The 20290-nt window shown below is 43.7% G+C and overlaps 1 protein-coding gene across 11 annotated transcripts in view; it reads left to right on the top strand.

The window, feature by feature from the left end:
* Positions 1–17091, top strand: part of LOC144124442 (glycoprotein-N-acetylgalactosamine 3-beta-galactosyltransferase 1-like) — a 611040-nt gene extending 593949 nt beyond the window's left edge. For all 11 annotated transcript variants that reach the window (XM_077657099.1, XM_077657095.1, XM_077657094.1 and 8 more), the window contains one exon: positions 14347–17091. In XM_077657099.1, coding sequence (XP_077513225.1) covers positions 14347–14517 — 171 coding nt within the window. In that variant the 3' untranslated portion in view covers positions 14518–17091. The remainder of the gene's footprint in view (positions 1–14346) is intronic.
* The last annotated feature ends 3199 nt before the right edge of the window (positions 17092–20290 follow it).

Raw genomic sequence — 20290 nt, 5'->3', positions numbered from 1 at the left:
CCAGCGGTCACTTGGCAGCAGCGGCAGCGACGCGGCTACATCGGTAACGCGCTTCGCCCTTGTTGCAGGTTAGTGCAGCACTACGTTGAATTGTCATAGTTTTTGTGGTTCATGCCATTGTGTCTGTCGCTGCTGCTGCCACTGCTGCCATTGTATTTTGGTGAAGCGTGCTTTTATGTCGTTTGGTGAAGTGTCCGCCTACGAAAAGAAATGTCTAGTGTGTGTTCGTCCTGCGAGGGAACTATTCATGTCAATGTGCCGAGTGTGACATGCACGGAGTGCCAAAGCGCTTACCATTTCGGTAAATGTGCGGGGGTGACGGAGAAATCTTTTAAAGCAAAAAACAATGCTTCAAAGAAAGCGTGGCGCTGCCTCACATGCCGGGAAAATGGGTCGCACACGAGTAGTAGAGCAGACAGTGAATCAGAACTAGATGTTAAGCTAGCTCTTGCCTCTATACTAGAGAAACTTGAGAGCTTGCCAGAGCTAACAAAAAAGGTGGCAGAAATGGAAGAATCTGTCCAACATATGTCTAAGAAATTTGATGAATTTGAAAGACATGTTTCCCGCCAGGACAATGAGATCAAGGTACTGAAGAAAAGAGTAGCAGAACTAGAAGAAAAAGATGACATGACGCAAGTTGTGCAAACGCAACTTCAACAAGATGTTAATGATCTTGAATACCGAAGCAGGAAACTTAATCTAGAGATACACGGTATTGCTGCTCTGCCCGATGAAAATCTGCTTACTTTGTTAAATGACATCGCCCCGAAGCTTGAAGTACCACCCCTGACGACAGCAGACATTCAAACAATACACAGACTGCCTGCCCGACGGGATAAGACGCAAGGAATACTCGCTCGTTTCACCAGACAGACGACAAGAGATTCGTGGCTGAACGCTAGGAGCAAAGTAAAAGATAATGAACCGAGCATTGTCATTCAGGAAAACCTGACACGGTATCACAGAGACTTGCTTCGAAATGCGAAGCAGAAGGCAAAAGATACAGGTTATCGTTTTGTCTGGTATACGAATGGGAAAATTCTCGTTCGTAAAGATCAAGGAATGACTGCAATACATATCAAAGGAGCAAGCGATCTGGACCAGCTTACGTAGCACTGCGCAAGCTCAGTACCAAAGGAAAATGGAAAAGAAAAATGGCACAGTGCCCGTATCACCTTCCGCATGACTTGAACCACATCGCTTCCTCTTTCTCATCCGCATCCGTTAAAGCTATACATGTTAACGCACGCTCAGTAAAAAATAAAATGGTCTTGCTAGATGAATTTTTTAGCGAATTTCGGTTTATGTTTTCAGTGATAATGCTGAGTGAAACATGGAGCACCAGCGCGCACAATGTTTTCAGAATGACCAATTACAAAACCTACTATCTCAACAGACCCGTTGGGCGTGGCGGGGGAGTGGCTTTACTTCTGAATGAAAATGTAACTGGCGAAATGTTAAACCCATACAGTGTGGTTACGCCGGACTACGAGATAATATCATTATGCGCAAAGAAATGTATTTACTCTGTCTGTTACCGCCCACCCAGTGGAGATTTATCCGTTTTTCTTAAATTCTATGAACACTTTTTGTCTTTTGTAGCTGATGGAGGTTATACGCTTATTGCTGGAGGCGATTTCAACATCGACATGAGCAGTAACAATTTTTTTACGAGAGAATTTAGGACTGTTTTGGCTTCAAATGGTTTCATTAGTGTAATAGAAGTCCCTACCAGAGTTACAACAGGAAGTCAATCCACTTTAGACTTGTTCATTACCAATCTTGCCCATCCAAAAATTGAGACCGGTGCCTTATCATGTTCTATCAGTGACCACCTCCCAGTGTTCTTGTGCATGAATGAGCCAACCCCTACACTGAAAGAGCCAGAAGGTATTAGATACCAGCGTATAACCAGTGTTACACTGAAAGCTTTTCGCGATGCTCTTAAACAAGTTGACCTGGCCCACATAGCTCACCTCAATGATGCTAATGAAGTTTATAATAAGTTCCTTGGTATTTTCAAACAACTATACCAATTGTATTTTCCCTCTACAACATATAAAGCCTCACGAAAAACTCGGAAACCATGGATCAACCATGAGTTACGAAAAGAAATAAAAATGAAAAACAAGCTGTATAGAACATTTCTAACCACACGTTCAGTTGAAGATTTGAGGTTATTTAAAGAATTTAGAAATAAATTAACAAAGAAATTGCGATCAGCACGAACAGAATATTACTCTGCATTTCTAGACGTCAAGAAGGGTCGTCATGATGTGGTTTGGACCCGTTTAAACTCATTGCTGCACCGTAACCAGTCACATGGCCAAGTGCGGAATCTTAAGATCGATGATAAAGAACTTTCAGGGACAGAGCTGGCAAATGCTTTCAACGACTTTTTCACGAAAAAGAAAACGGATGGGTCTGCACGGAATGCATGCGATTACTTAGACTTTCATAACGATAATACAATATTTCTTGAACCTGTCACGACGGATGAAGTAGCATCGGTCATACTCAGCCTAAAAAATAGCAGCAGTCGAGATATTGACGACATCCAGATAAAGCCCATAAAATATGTAGCCGATATTATAGCTCCAGCTGTGGCACATATTTTTAATGTTTGTTTAGCTACATCAGTATTCCCAGAAAAAATGCAGATTGCTAAAATAACTGTTTTATTTAAAAAAGGAGACCGAAATGACTTGGGTAATTATAGACCCATCTCTGTATTGCCTGTTTTCTCTAAAGCATTGGAGAAAATTCTACACTCTAGACTGAATAAATTTTTAGATAAATACAACTTGCTCACACCATATCAGTTCGGATTCCGGAAAAACAAGTCTACTGAACTAGCACTCTTAGAGCAAAAAGAATATATTCTGACACAGTTTGAACACAAAGAGCTCGTAATAGGAATAGTCATAGACTTCTCAAAGGCATTTGACTTGGTTAATCATAAGTTACTTCTAGAGAAGCTATGGCACTACGGAATTCGGGGCCAGGCTGCAGAACTAATAAAATCTTACCTGTCAAAAAGGAAACAAACTGTCAACATAGATAATACATATTCAGAAATAAAAGAAATTTATTCTGGTGTCCCACAGGGAAGCATACTTGGGCCCCTACTTTTCAACATTTACCTTAATGATATTGTGAACATTAACCCAAATGTCAGGTTTATCATATATGCCGATGATACTAGCATTTTTTTCTCCGGAAGCAACATTCATGACCTGATACAAATGTGCAACACAACAATGATCACACTGGAAAGATGGTCACAATCAAACTATATGCGCGTGAATGAAAAAAAGACTAAAGCTGTAATATTTCGACCAAGAAACAAACCGATCACCCCACACGATAGTATTACCTTTAACTCGAGAGAAATAGAAATAGTTGATCACTTCAAATGCCTAGGTGCAGTATTTTCTTCGCACATGTCTTGGGAAGATCACACAAATCATGTTGTCCGGCAGTTAGCCAGGGTAACAGGCACGATTGGCTGCATTAGATACATTCTTCCTAAATCAATTAAACTACTTCTCTATAACACACTGTTCTGTGCCCACATTAACTACTGCCAGCTTGTATGGGGCACTGCAACGTATTCTTCATTACAAAAAATTTATGTTCTGCAAAAAAAGTTTCTTCGCTACGTCTTTAATGCGGACTATGGAGCACCCAGCAAAGCGTTCTTTCGTGAAACGGGCATAATCAAAATCTTTGATTTATATCAATATCGACTGAGTGTGCGTTTTAAACTTGAAACCAAAAATAACATAAATTATATTCGACGTCTGGCAAATTTGAAAGAAAAAGAAGCGAGTTACCCTTTTAGAGAGCCTGAAACCTGGTTGGTGCCTACACCACGCATAAATACTGGTAAACAGCGCCTGCAATATAGACTTCCTTCTCTTCTAAACACATACAAATCTGCCAATTTCAACTTGTCTACCTGTACTAATCGTGAGCTGCGTTGCTTATACATAGACTGTGTTACAAAATGATTTTTTTTTCTTTAAACTGCACTAAGAGGTGTTTTTGTTTTGTTTAATTTGTATTGATTGATTCATTGTGCTTTTGTTGTACTGCTGAAAGATACTTATGCAATGATGTTTGGATGAACATGTAAATTGCCCACATGTACAATCTAGTGGTAGATTTTTTTTTTTTGGTGTTAATGTGTTTTTCTCTGAATTGTTTTCTTTTGTTTGTTTTGTTATTTTTTCTCGTTGCCTGTCACTGCTGCCCGGTATAATGGGGGCTGCGGCTCAGTCAAGCTGTCTATGACAGCTTTTTCTGCAGCTCCTCTGTCACTTTTTTGAGGCAGAAATAAAATTGATTGATTGATTGATTGATAAGCGGCTGCGCAACTTTAGGCGTACAAAGCATGGATGGATGGATGGATAAGGCTGAACACTTTAAATCGGGCGGTAGCTCAAATCTCCTCGCCATGGCTTATGCAATATTACTTTTAGCGGTCATTGTTGTACCACGCCCCCTGTGGCGCTATCTACTTGATACCGTTTGCCTTCGAAGTGCAGCGTATCGAATTTCAAAGTAACCTTCTTTCCTTGCTGCTTATGCTCCCATGCAAACTCCCACAATTTCTTTCTCTTATCACGAACGAAACGTGAAAAATCTTCGGATATGCTATAATCCGTTCCCTTTAACTGATGTGCTTTGGACAGCACCGATTGACGAGCCTTAAAAGAAGAAAATATAGCAATTATTGGACGCTGCATGTCTTCACGATACCGCCCTATTCGATGCGCGCGTTCAATGCTGACATCAGCAAGTTCAAGCTTTGAGGTACACAAATTTGCGACAAGTTCCTCAGATTTTAAAGCTGTCTCGGCTGCAACTGCATCCGTAAAACCATAAAATATCAAATTGTGGCGTTGTTCCCTATTTTCAAAGTCATCAATCTTTTTGCTAATTGTCGCCAGTGCTCCGTGATTCTGGCGCTGCAGAACTTCAATAGCTGTTTAAGCAGTACTCATGCCATCAATTTTCGCAACTTTATGCTCCAGAGAAAGGAAACGAGCTTTCAAATCTGTTACGTTAAGATTGAGCTTATTCTGTTTTTCTTCCTTGGATGTTAGTTTTGCGCGAACAGTTCTTCAGTAGGCCCTGGATTTAATTCTATGTCCCCTCCACACTCTAATAAAAGCAGCAGGTAGAAGGCGGGGCTCCGAAGAAGAACAAATTTTCGTTTGATTTGTGCTTTTGTCCGGGCAGTTCCGGATTGACGAGAACGTAGTACGGTAAACAAAGTTTGAGGTGGAACCTGCAAAAACTAGATACTGCCACTTTAAACAATTAGTGACAAGACCAACCTGCGTAACCAGAAAACTGGTAAGTGCTCCCGCCATGCCGCCGGTTCCACGCCGCGTCGACGAAGTGCCGCTACGATGAATTTGTAGCCGTAAGTCACCGCCAGGTACACAATGCTGCACACTTGAAGTAAAAAGAAGTCCGTATTCGGTTGGTACTTGGCACGTCGAGAAATCCTCGCTTGATGTTTTGGTTTGTAGGGGTTTAACGTCCCAAAGCAACTCAGGCTATGAGAGACGCCATAGTGAAGGGCTCCGGAAATTTCGACCACCTGGGGTTCTTTAACGTGCACTGACATCGCACAGTACACGGGCCTCTAGAATTTCGCCTCCATCGAAATTCGACCGCCGCGGCCGGGATCGAACCCGCGTCTCTCGGGCCGGCAGCCGAGCGCCATAACCACTCAGCCACCGCGGCGGCTCCAAATCCTCGCTTGAGGATTTCTGGAATATATACCGGGTGTCCCAGCTAACTTGAGCCAAGGATTAAAAAAAATTATTAGTGAGAGGCGAGGGAAACCAGTTGCACATTGGCGACAGGCATCTTGCACAGCACAGGGAATTTTTTGTTTCGCAGTTAATTAATTGTTTAATTAACTTTGATTATATAAATAAAAATAATATTGACTTGAAACAACAAATTGCATTCGAAAAGTTGCCGAGCACCTTCAGAAACCCTCATTCCATCACTTACGATAAGGAAACACTCAAGTATGTTTTTTTCGCAGCTCCAAAGAAAGCCCGCGAAATGCAAAAATAAACCGCGTGACTAACGCATTCGCGTGGCACGATCGTGCTGCTCTCAAGCATATTTTCAGCAAACGAAATTGCCTGCAGCCTTGGCTCGACGGCCCCACACTAGCGGCAGGCCGATAGGTTGGCGGTGGTTTCTCGTCTGCGTCAGCCAGTTGGCACACATGACGGTGCGATCGTGACGCTCGAATGAGTCAGTCACGTGGGTTATTTTTGTGTTTCGCGGGCTTTCTTTGGAGCTGGGAAAGAGAGACACGCGTGAGGGTTTTCGTATCGTACATGATGGAATGGGGTTTCTGAAGGTGCTCGACAACTCTTCGAATGTTATTTGTTGTCTCAAGTCAAGATTTTTTAAAATTTAGATACTCAAACTTGATTAAGCAATTATTTAACTGCCAAAAAAAAATTGACTGTGGTGGGAAAGACGGCTGCCACAAATATGCAACTGGTTTCACTCTCTTGTCTATAATAATTTATTTTTAACCCTTGGCTTAAGCTAGCTGGGACACCAGGTTTCTATATATATATATATATATATATATATATATATATATATATATATATATATATATATATATATATATATATATATTGCCAGAACCGAGCTCATCGTTAAGCTATTAGCAGACAAGGTAAAGGAAAATGAGGGGCTCGTTTGATGTCATAGGTAGCATAAGAGGGCTCCCGCACAGTTTGCGCCCTCTCCGTTAGATGACGTTCCGACGTTCCACGTCACACTTGCGCTATTACAGGATGTGCTACGTCCGCCGCTATGGACGAGGGCGGCGCTGGTGAACACTCTCAAGGTTCGCTTACACCCAATAAACATAAATACCCAAGAGAGCAGCAGATTGGACAGCCGTCGCCGTAGCTCAGTTGGTAGAGCACCAGACGCGATATTCGGAGATCGTGGGTTCGAATCCCACCGGCGGCATGGTTGTTATTTATGCTGCTTTATAAGTAATTTTCTTTAAGCGATAAATTATTGTAAGTATTATTACCCCACTGATCAGACTACACATTAAAGAAAAATTAAACATTCCCCTATGCACTTTTGTTTGTTTCGGTGACTGTTGGCTCCCTTCATAAGTGTATATATATATATATATATATACTTGTGAAGGAAGCCAACAGTCACCGAAACTTAGGTGCACAGGGGAATGTTGAAAGTTTTTTAGAGAGAATAATGCTTCGATTAATCTGTTACTTAATGGGAAGTAACTATATATAAAGCAGCAGAAAAAAATAACGATGCCGCCGGGATCGGAACCCACGACATATATATATATATATATATATATATATATATATATATATATATATATATATATATATATATATATATATATATATATATATATATATATATATATATATATATATATATATATATACACTTCGTACACTAAGTACAAGCAACGGTGATTTTAACTCCGCCGTAAATTTTCACGCTTATCACTTCTTCACAAGGTGTATCATCAGTCAGCACTCCATAACAACTTTCCTCTTTTGCCTTATTCCATTTTTGACCAACGCGACGATCCTGTCAAATTTGTGCTCTTGTCATGTCGCGCATTTTACTACCCACATTCGTTCATACCACGTCCTATAAGCGACTGGAACGCTCTGCCATTACATATTTCTAGTGCCCTTGACCCTCATAAATTTTATAAATCTGCCACCACTACTTCTTAATTTCCTTGCTGTCATTGTTGTCAGTTGATTGGTTTTTCCGTTGTACTGCTTTGGATTCATGTTCTTTTATTTTTGCTCTTGTTTCCATGAGGCTGTATAGTTCGTATTAACTTTTTCAGTCCCTCTGTGTTCAAATGTTGTTTATTTTGATTTGTTTTCCCCTTATGCACAGATGTTAATTATAACTAATTAATATTTTCTTTCCAAAGTTATATGGTGTTTTTCCTTTACGTGGTTTTTGTTTATTTTTGATGATTTGCGTGTAAATCGCCCTTCACCCCGTGTAAAACTTTCAGCCGTGAGGAGCTTGAGGGGTATTTTGTATAAATAAATAAACAAACAAACAAACAAACAAATAAATAAACAGATATATAAATAAATTTCGATTGGAAACAAAAGCTTAGAAGGAGCCAGTGGCTTCGTAGGCGTACTCAAGGGAAAGCTGAACGACATTAGTGTTCAGGACCTTCGGCGTAGTCAGGTTACTGACTTCTTTGACAGGATGGAAGAGAGCTTTGAAAGTATGTGATTACGTTGCAGCAAGACTTTCATGTTAAGCTAGTTGTTTGTAGTATGACATGGTTTACGCAAAAAGTGCACAAGCGCTAAAAGACGGAGACAACACACACACAACATCTTTCGGCGCCAGTCCTGTCTTGTGTGTGTGTTTTCTCCGTCTCTTAGCGCCTGTACGCTTTTTGCGTAAACCATGTAACGTGATCACGACATGCATCGGATGTAGAATTGTTGAACCTAGCTGAGGCAATCCTTAGGTGGCGTGCACTACTATTTTGGAATGAAATATCTCTGTACTAAATTAACGTCTTCTGCTGGTCCATTCTTTGTGGGGACAGCCACATGAACGGTTCCCATTTATTTGGTAATGCTGTTTACGGACACTGAGTCGTGCGCCGTAAAATATTTTTATTTGCAGAAGTTTGCGCTGCGTCTAAGGCATTAAAATTGGAATGATTTACTGCAGGATAGGTGTTGTCAATAGAGTTTGCCGTGTAGGACCATCATAGCCATCAAACGCTTTATAGGCAGTGAAGGCTTAGAGGCAGAGCATCTGGCTCTAGTGGAAGAAGAGTGAAGTTCGAATTCCGGTGCCGCGCAATTCTCTACCGGGATTAAAAAGAAAACTCCACGTGTCGATGGAATTGCATTACCAGACCTTGGGTGCGGCCTGATCTCGGTGACCAGAACCGACAACGGACTCCCCCACCAGAGTAGGATCTGGCCACCCTGGTGTAGTACTTCGCCACAACCTTCTATGAACAAACCCCCGGCCTTCAGACGCCAGCGGCTGCGGAGCAACTGACCAAGGCGGCGGTCATACCTGCGACGCTGTGGAGGGTGCTAAGAATATCTGGCACCGGGCAGGCCGCTATTTTAAACGGAACTTGGCAATGTTTAACACTGCAACCTTATCCACTGAGGCTAACCTGGCAGTGCTGTTCCGGGAACTATTAGGTATTAAATGCGATGGCTTAAGGCTTAGTGAAGTATAGGAGGACAGACGAGGTGTATACAATCATAAGGAGTAGACACGTGCGTTGCGGTGGATTAGCGGACAGGCGAGAACTACCTGTGGGATTCCTCGTCAATCAGGATACAGCCCGGAATATAGAGGAGTTCTGTAGTATTAATTGAAGGGGGGCAGCTACCATAATTAGGCCTAATAAGAGCTACAAGCTGAAGGTGGTGCAGGCCTACGCGCCTACATCAAGCCATGCTGACCAGATCGTTGAAAGCTTCTATGACCACGTGGAGTAGGCAATGAACAATGTAAAATCACAGTACACTACACTGATGAGCGTCTTCATATGAAATGAGGCAAGAAGCAGGGCGGAGACTAGGCGGTAGGCGACTATGACAGGGAAAGCAGAGGGGAGTTATTAGTAGAATTCTCAGAGAGAAAGAATTTACGGATCATGAATATCTTCTTCCGGAAAAGAGAGAACAAGTGGACGCGGAAGAGTTGAATGGTGAGATTAATAATGTAATGGACTTCGTACTATGCGCTCAACCTGCAATCGTGCAGCATGTGGACGTCCTCGAATATTTGCTTTGTAGCGATCCCAGAATTGTGAGATCTCGAATCACCTTTGACTTGAAGAGGGAACGGAAGAAGCTAGTTAAGAGGATGTCCATTAACGAGTTAGCTGTAAGAGGAATGTAGAAGAATTTAGGATATCGCCGCAAAACAGATATTCAGCTTTAACTGAGGCGAGATCTTAATGTTCAAAGAACGCTAATCTCTTAGCTATCACTACAGAGTGCACAGTAGGAATTGTGGAAGGATGGTTCGACAGGATACCTGCATGCTATCTCATGAGGCGAAAAATTTGATCAGGAAGCGCCAAAGCATGAAAGCGTCTAACCCTACAGACAGAATAGAGCTGGTAGAGCTAACAATGTTAGTAAGTAAGCGCAAGGTAGCCGACATAAGGAAGCTTAATATGAAGAGAATCGAGCATTCTCTAAAGAACGGAGGTAACCTAAAAGCGGTATAGAGGAAACTAGGCATAGGTAAAAACCAGATGCATGCGCTAGAAGACAAGGAGGGCAATGTCATTAGCAATATGGATAAGATAGTTAATGTAGCCGAAGAGTTCTGCACAAATCTATGAAGTAGCCAATGCAATCAGAGCGTTAATGAGAGAGGCAGTAGAGCACAGCAATTAGACATCCCGCCATTAAAAAAAAGATATATTGAAGGACGGAGGGGAGATTGTGCTTGAACAACTGGCCATCCTGTATACCCTACTCTATATGACATCGGGTGTACCAGTAGCTTGAAAGAGCGCTTAGATGATTAATTCAAAGAAAGGAGACGTGAATTACTTTACAAATTGCAGACCGATCAGCTTACTGTTTATTGCCGACAAAGAAACCGCTATTAGAGTCAGGACAACCTTAGACGTTAAACAGTCAAACGATTAGACAGGCGTTCATAAAAGATACTCGAGAACAGACCATGTTCTCTATCAACGATCTGATAGAGAAATGCGCAGAATATAAGCAACTCCTATATATAGCCTTCAATAAATACGAGAAAGCATTTGACGCCGTGGAAACTTCAGCAGTCATGCAGGCATTGGAGAGTGAGGGTGTAGAAGAGCCTTAAGAGAAAATACTGGAAGATATCTCTACCAAGTGCCCAGCTACCTTAGTCCTGCATAAGTTCAGCAATAAAATTCCAATAAGGAAGGGTGTCAGGCAGGGAGACAAGATATCGCCAATGCTATTCAAGGCCAGTTTACAGGAGGTGTTCCGACGCCTGAATAAGGGTTAATAGACAATACCTAAGCTCTCTGCGATTCGCTGATGACATTGCCTTGCTAAGTCACTCAGGAAGTAAACTTCAAAGCATGATCAATGAGTGGAACGGTGGGTATAAAATGACAATGCAGAAAACCTGTGTAATGTTCATCTGTCTCTCAAGGAAACAGCAGTTCACAATTTGCAAATTGCTGGAGGTGGTAAGGGAATACGTCTACTTAGGGCTGGTAGTGATCGCTTATCAGGATCATGAGAGGGAAGTAACTAGCAGGATAAGAATGAAATGGAGCGCATATAGCAGGTTCTCATCATGAATGGCAGTTTATGAATCTCCCTCGAAAGAAAAGTATACAGCACCTGTATCTTACCGGTACTCACCCATTGAGAAGAAACGTGGAGGCTAAGAAAATGGTTTCAACATATGTGCAGGACAACGGAACGAGCTAGGAAAAAAAAATGATAGGTGCAACGTTTAGTGACCGGAAGAGGGCAGACAGGGTGAGGAAACAAACGTGGCTTAATGACTTCCCGAACGAAATCAAGAGAAAGAAATCGGCTTGCGTAGGGCACATAATGCGAAGGCAAGACAGCCGTTGGTCGTTAAGGGCGACGGAGTGTTTTCGAAGAAACGGCAAGCGTAGCAGGGGCGGCAGAAAGTTAGGTGGGCGGATGAGATGGCACAGCGATCATCACTGTGTTGTGTCCGTTTACTCCTTTCCTCTGCTCTCTTCGCAAGGCCTTGGACATTGCGCTGCTTCACGTATATTATGCATAACCAACTCGTCCATCAGTTCACGCTTTCGAGATTAAGAAGTTTGCGGGGATGCGGTGGCCGCAGCTGGCAAAGGCCAGTCCTTGTGGGCGTTTTCAGGCTGCTGATGATGAGAGTCAGAGCACTTCAATTAAAAATCCGACATTAGTGCAAACTCTTCGAGGGATCGAGTCCTCGCTGAAAAGGGGCAATATTTTTTTTTGAAAATGACGTTTACACTGCCTAACGTGACTTTCACGAAACACACACACACACACACACACACACACACACACACACACACACACACACACACACACACACACACACACACACACACACACACACACACACACACACACACACACACACACACACACACACACACACACACACACACACACACACACACACACACACACACATGTCCACAGCTGCTACAGAGCTCAGCACCCGTCACCTAGGGTTATCGACCTCTGCAACTCCCTGCTTCGTTTACTTAATTGGGTAGTGCCTGTTAGGTAATTAGCGCAATGAAGATTGCGAAGGAAAGTTGGATAGGGCTTTTGGTACAATTTAACAGTCTTGGGGGTTCTCGCGGTCGTGATTCTTCTGCAGAGATGATTGTAATCACCTAGTCTGCGTGCCCCGCTTATCTATAACGTGGAGACCTGGTCAGATCAGGTCAGTTCATGCGATGATAGTGGTACTGCCACCTTTCAAGAGCGTTAGCTCTTACCACTCGCATTCGAATGTTTCTTGTCCATCCGTGATTTCAAGGTGGCAGCCGGTCATATGACCAACTCTCAGGTCAGCAAAATATGACCCCTGTCACGTGACCGCGCTCGCGCAATCGTTGGACCGGCACAGAGGCCGGTTCACCCCCTGCACTGGCGTTCCGGTATACATATCTATCATCTGAGCGGGTGCCAAAACTGGTGCCACCTGGCGGCGCAATTGGCCACCAAATTGTGGCCAACCCATTTGGCGGCAAGCGAAGTGGCGGCAAGCGATTGGGCACTATTCGGCGCACAAAGTTGTAATCGAGTTGAAGCCTGGTGATGTGAGGGATTCGTGCCGAGGACCCAAGTGTGTTAGAGGGCGACCTTCGGAGGGCCGTGGTGGGCGAAGCAGTGGTCGCAGAGAGATGCAGGTGGTAATAATAATGATAATAATCTCTTTTTTTTCTGGGGGGGGGGTGGGGAAAAGGAAACGGCGCAGTATCTGTCTCATATATCGTTGGACACCTGAACCGCGGCGTAAGGGAAGTTGTAAAGGAGGGAGTGAAAAAGAGAGATGTGTCGTAGTGGAGGGCTCCGGAATAATTTCGACCACCTGGGGATCTTTAACGTGCACTGACATCGCACAGCACACGGCAGCCTTAGCGTTTTTCCTTCTTAAAAACGCAGCCGCCGCGGTCGGGTTCGAACCCGGGAACTCCGGATCAGTAGTCGAGCGCCTATAACTACTGAGCCACCGCGGCGGGCCGGGCGGTACCAAGGAATCGTCGTTTCATGATGTACACGTTGGCACCCGCATTTGTCGACAGCATAGGTGAAAACATCTTTCATTTTTTACATGTGTGTGAAGTGACTGTGCTATTCACATTAACGGAGTAATTTGAGTGAACACTATGAAATGATAAATCACTAAACGACATAGCAAAAGTCTGTCTAGTTTCAGTCCTGTGTTCAAATCAATAAAACCAATCAATGAACATTTATTTCACCAACAAAGTGTACAGGTGGTGAAAAAAGGCTGCGGAGAAAAAGCTGCAATTTTCGCAGCTTGACAAAAGCCCCCTCCGCCCCTCGAGCAGTGACAGGCTATAGTACATGTAAAAAAAAACGCGCATGCACAAGCACTGATAACAAAAGAAAAAAAAACATGTAATTGATGCTTATCAAGAGTTACAAAGACAGAAATACTACTCAGATCTGTCATTTATGATAACATATTTTGGAACAGAAAACTGTGTCGAAATAGCACATGGTTATTAAATATGTAAATCTTGGAAGGCAGATGCATGCAGTACACAAGAGACACAGAAAAACACGATTGCACTTGTAATTGAGTATTTCATTCATTTTTCTAGTGAAATGTGATGCATATTACCTACACGAACAATTCTGTTAGGCGCCGATTATTTAGTGTCAGTACATCGATACCTAGTTGATCAAAGTAGTTAATTAGTTTAGGTAGAGTACAACTTGCCTGCTGCCGACTGTACTCTGTGCGTGAGAATCATCTCTCTTCATCTTTCTAGCTCGTTTACACGTTCCATCTCATGATTTGGTTTTCTCTCAGTTTGGCCATGTGCACCATATGAAGTTTCAAAAGGGGCCTGATAGAGCAAAATGATTCATGCCTTTTCCAGAAACTCCAATTGATCACTCTGTGGCATTGTGTTTCAATTAAGGTGCAAGAAAGACAAAGGGCTTACTGAATTGCAGAACCCTTGTTAAACAACACTATGCTAGAGCTCTACTTGTTCTCACCTGGCTTTCTCATGTGCAGGGCATGGATTGCTGCAGCGACACAGCCATCTCATTCCACTATGTCAGCCCCAACATGATGTATGTCATGGAGTATCTTGTTTACCACCTGCGGCCATATGGAATAGACACCAGTCTACGTCCGAAGACATCAACCAGCCAGAGCCCTACCAACAGGACTAGTGTGCCGTGAAGTGTAGGACCTTCGGAGCGCTGTGCATTTTCTGCCCAAAGTCACTAACGAACCTCGCGTACTGAATACAGCAAGTGGTCCTCTGTATCTAAATTGGCTTTTGCTGCCACTGTGATACAGTGGTTGCTGTATATGTTATGTGCGCTAACTCACACGCTGCTCCATGATTTTGCTGCATTGAGATGGCTATCAGGTTGCTGGATTTTAGCTGTGGCCTTCTCTAGTGCTGCTGATTGTCTAGTTAAGCCCTCAGTCATGGCAGGTGCATCTTGAGTGTGGTATGACATAGAGTGAGTGAAGAAAAGTTTTGGGGAATCAGGGCATTCTGACAAGCCCCAAATAGTGTTATGCGATCTAGACTCATAGCGTTAGTTCTGTCTCACACCTCTTCCAGATGTTTTTCATTATACTGCAATGGTAAGTTGTGCTGTAAGTGCAAGCAAGTTTGGAATTGTCTACCACCGTGCATATGCACGGGTGGCTGGTGGGCTTGGGCTACCAGATATTCGCGTGCTTTTATTGGTGATAACTATGAATGCACGTGCCTTTTTAATGGTTATCTGTTTATGTTTTGATTGTCGATAAAAGATTTCTGGGACGGAGGAATTAATAATCAGGAAGGTCAGGAGGAAGGAGGAGGAAAGGCAGGGAGGTCAATCGGAAGAATAACCGGTGTGCTACCCTGCACCAGACTTAGTCTAAAATTGAAGCCTTGATAAGGAAATAATTGTAACTATTTTAGAGTGACGAATGAATGCATGTGAAGACTTGCTTATAGGGCAGCGTTGTAGCCGTCATGGCTACATTCAAAACTATGTTCACACTAATACAATCACTACAAGCAACTTCTCCTGCTCCTGATACTTTGTTTTATTCGTCTGGTATGGCATGGTATGGCACATGGCATGAAAGAACTCTGCAATGCATAAACTTTTTCAGGGATAGTAAGCATGAACGCTGGAAATAATTCCATTATGATAACTTTTCTTCAAACTTCACTATTAACTCTTAAGAGTGACATTTAGGGACCTGACCTAGGAGGAAGAGCATAGCTATATTGAAGTGTAACTTAGAAGGACTTGGCTGTAGGCCAGTTGGTAGAACATCGTCAGGAGAAAAACCGCAAAACAGGACAGCATTGAGGTAGGCGATAACACAGACCACTCTTTGTTGTCGCCTGCCTCAGTACCGTCCTGTTTTGCGGTTTTGCTCCGCATGGTATATTGAAGTGTGTTTTAGATGGCACGCAGAAGACCTGACTATGCAGGATCATTTTATGTTCAGAGCTCATGTTAAATATTGCTATGAAAAACGTCTTTGTGTGAATTTCTGCATCTAAGTGACAAATTCACCCACTTTGGCCCATTACTGTAAGACTAAGAAAACTACACACTTCACATCGTATTAGTACACAAAGATTCGTGTGCAGCTGTTATGAGGTTACCCGCGCTGATTGTGATAGCCAAGGCTGTTTCTTATTGCTCATCATCATGGCTGGATGTAAGCGCGTAAGCCTGCATCAACTTCTTCTTGTACCTCTTATTGAGTCTATTTACGATAGCTGCCACCCTATTGTTAAAACTGTAGAACTCCTTTATGTTGCTCATATCAACGAAAAGGTGCAAAGACCAGAACTCTATGTTTGCCGCTCTCAGCTGGATCTTATGCACCCTGAGCGCCAAGTAAGGGCAGATTTTTTTCGACTCTTTTTAAGACAGAATAGACCCAGGGCAACCTTCTTCCACAAAGTAGCATGTAGTATGCCTACTGCTCCCAATCAGGAGTTTTGCACAAGTGTCTGTGCTTGCTTGCGGCTGTTACATACGTCACGTGCATTCTCCGAGCACAATCGCTGATTCGCGGGATTAAGGCATCACCTGAGTTCTTGTGTGCACATAGCCTACAAGCAGTGACGAATTATTACAGCAAGGTCACTAAGTGTTTTGCAAGGCTGAAACTGCTCTAGTCATGCCAGATGTGCCAGTTGCCATATCTGATGAAACCTATTCATGAGCTCGAATCCTGTGTGTGAGCAATGTGAAAATGCATGACTTCGGGCTTCCAGTTCTCTCTAAGGCTCAGAAAGGCATTCTGTAGTCTTATTTCCTTGATAATTATCTACAACGTGCAGGCAGAGCAAGCGATGTTATTTGCCTTGCAGTGAAATGTGTGCCTGCTCAGGCTATCCTTGAGTGCCATGGAAAAAATGGTTTCAAAGCATGAAGGGCAATTACTTGTGATCAGCATTTGGGTAGCTTGGATGGTGTGTACATTCCAGAGCTCTTCATGTATGTGGATTTCTTCTGACAGGAGTGTTGTAATACTTGTGTGGTGTCTTTGAGGTCCTTGTACTGTTTGTTGTTCGTAGTACTTATGTTGAACGTCGAACGTGCATGGTTTCTATTTTGATGTGTTTGTAAATTCTCCGTAAATCTTAAACGCAGAGAGCATTACATCGTCACGTTGCCGGTGGCAGTGCATATGTTGTGTTGTGGCAGAGAATTGTCAGCGTCTTATTCTTAACTGGCGGCACGTGACATTCCTCCCCTCCTAAAGAATAAAGCATACATAAAAGATACGCGTTGGTTTAGTACGAGGATAACGGACGGAGCAGTGTCAATAAGGAGCAAACGGCGCGAAGACATAGTTGTCTGTGGACACGCATTGAACTACGGCTTGATGCTTAAAACGTGGACGGAGCAGGGCGGTCGCGTGGCTGCACTAGACCACCCGAGCCCACCCCATAATTGGCGTCTCTTTTGAGCCGCAAGATTTTATAAGCTTCAAAATAACGGTTGAGTAGCTTTTCACGCAAGCTTTTGTGGCCCACTGTGGTACACACCCAAACATGGTCACATGGGCTGTAGAAGACCTGTGGCGAAGGTTGCAGTCAAAGAGATGCTCAACGGTTGAGACTTTGTGAGCCACTACCGCAAAAGAATGTTGTTAGTACATTGTCCGGCACATTGTCCGGCATGTCAACGCTACAGTGTTTTGCATTAATTTGAGCCCCCGCAGCTTGCAGCTTGCAGACGATGCGTGGCGACACCGCTGTGTTCCCGAGCATCCGCAGGGACATCCCCGCAGGGGGATGACGGTGAATAGTGCATCACCACAGAACTGAGCACCTGCGCCTAGCCGTGCGTGGCATCGTCTTGTCCGGGGAAAAGGGGATCCTGGTGGTTGAGTCGATGCAGAGTGTTAGGACCTTTAAGGCCTCTCGGCGGAGGCAACACACCACTTTGGCCGCAGTTTCCTGTAGACGGCACATACGGCCTGACCCGACCGGAAGAAATCGGCAGTAGCCTTTTCCTATTCTCCCCTTCATCTTTCACTTTCCTATCTTCTTTCTCACAACTCTCCTGTCTCTTTTTCACTTCTTACATTTCTCTTTTTTCCTGGCGGCGAGGGTTAATCTTGTGTGACCAACTACCCCGAGTTGCGTCATATTTGGTTAAAGTTGAGGTGTACAGCTGGCGTGGGCAGGGCTGCCCCGTCCTGTCCCGTCCCCTTGTTGGACTCCGTGGTGGGTGGCTGGTACCACGAACGCAAAACTAAATTTTGTATGGCTCCCCTCTTCCAAACCAGATGGGTCTCCATAAGAGGGTGGTACGAGGCAGCAGATTTTTTTGCGAAAAGAAACCGACATTCACAAAGTTTCATTTATTACACAGTGACTGTGAAGAAAAGCAAGCCCGAATAATATCCCCATTTCTTGTCTCCAAATGCTTAACAGACACCTTAGTCTCTGGCTTCAAGGTATCAAAAATGGCCAGCGGTTATCTACTCTCTGACTTCCCACCGATCTCTGAACACAGTCAGAGGCGTTATCTCTGAAATTGACTGTATCGATCTAACAGAATTCGAAATGCTTCAAGGATTTCGTAACCAAAATGTAATTGATTTTCACTGAATCAAAATTCGCAAGGGTAACAAAGAATTAGATACTAAACACATGGTCCTCACATTTAACGCCAGCAGCTTCACCCAAGCGATCGAAGTTGGATACTGGAAAGTCAACGTCAGACACTACATACCAAATCCCCGCCGACGTTTCAATTGTCAGAAGTTTGGCCACGGCTCATAAACTTGCCGAGGCCGCAAAACCTGCGCGAAATGCGCTTCGAAGGACCACCATTCTGAGCAATGTGACGCAGCACTACGCTGCGCAAACTCCGAAGGAGACCACGCTGCGTACTCCAGCGCGTGTCCGTCCTGGAAAAAGGAGAAATAAATCATCACCATAAAGACCAAAGAAAACATTTCATTTAATGAAGCGAGGAGGCGTTTTGCGCCTGCCAACAGCAAAACCAAACTTCGCTGATGTGGTGCGCAGGGGCGTAGCACTACACAGCAGGAGTGCAAACTGCTGGGCTAGTTGTCCAGCGTTGTGGTGTGTGCCTCCTTTGTTCTTGTCTTGCGTCTATTTTCGCTGGTTCCTTTTCTATGCACTACACAGCACTCCGGCACCTGCCGAGGCCACTTCCACCGAACATATATGGCAGGGCCATCCACGCCCCAGGCAGGGACAGCGAAAGCTGCCCTGCCATTGCCAAAGCAGGGAGAGCCGGTCCGTGGATCGGCACCCCGCAGGTCTTCCCCCTGCCGGGGGAGGTGTGAAAATCAGACATCCGCGGGCGAGGTATTCCACACCAAACATAAACATGGCTTTCCTATTTCAATGGAACTGTAATGGACTTTTGAGGAATTACATGGCATAGACGACTTTAGTGTCAACGTTGCCTGTAACCTTATGTCTTCAGGAAACCAACCTAGGTACACAAGATATGAATATCCTGAAACACTATAAAACTTATAAACACGATCGCGAGCAGGCAAATAGACTGTCGAGAGGCGTCGAGATTGTCGTTCAAAGCGGCGTCCCTGCTCGAGAAATCAAGCTCAAAACAAAACTTGAAGCCGTTGCGGTCAGCGTCGTCAACTTCAAAACAATTTATATCTGTTCAGTGTATGTTCCTCCGCATTTTACAATAACAGTTCATGATCTACAAGAACTCGTCAATGAACTTCCAGAATCATATATAGTAGTTGGGGATTTTAACGCTCACTCCCCTTTTTGGGGAAGCGAGTGTTGTGACTTTAGGGGCCAGATCGGGAACAAAAGATCGAGACTCTAGGGGCCAGATAGGGAACAAAAGCCAAGGAAAAAACAAAATTTTGTTGGGCGCGAGTCATGTCGAAATTGAAGGCAACGAGAGAGCAGACCTGTGCGCTGCGCAGGATCGTGTCAAGCAAATAAATAAAGCAGATATTCCCTTTAAAGATTGCATAAAATTGGTACATTGTGAAATAAGGAAAAAATGGCAGTCCGCTTGGGACAATGAAGCAAACAACAAACTACACTTTATAAAACCAGTTTTAGGAGAATGGAAATCTTGCACCCACTAAGAACGTTTCAAGGAAGTTATTATCTGCCGTCTTCGTATCGGACACACGCACCTCACACACAATTTCCTACTGACAAAACATGATCAACATGTTTGCGAAGAATGCGGAGTTGAAGTTACGATTAACCACATTTTATTCTCTTGTGCTCAACTGGAAACACGAAGGGAAAAGTACTTTATTCAGTTTTATAACGAATACATATCTTTTCATCCCACACTGCTTTAGGAGATGATGCAATTGCTGATATATTATGTGTTTCTAGCTTTCTTAAAAAAACGAGATTTCTCAAGAGACTAAATTTTTTACCCACTGCTCGGCTTGAATTCTAATGCACCTCAGCCACTTTCCAACGCCTCAAAATAAG

Source organism: Amblyomma americanum, chromosome 3, assembly GCF_052857255.1.
Source record: "Amblyomma americanum isolate KBUSLIRL-KWMA chromosome 3, ASM5285725v1, whole genome shotgun sequence".
Lineage (NCBI taxonomy): Eukaryota > Metazoa > Arthropoda > Arachnida > Ixodida > Ixodidae > Amblyomma > Amblyomma americanum.
The sequence above is the reverse complement of the archived record's forward strand: the minus strand, read 5'-3'. Positions and strand labels throughout refer to the sequence as shown.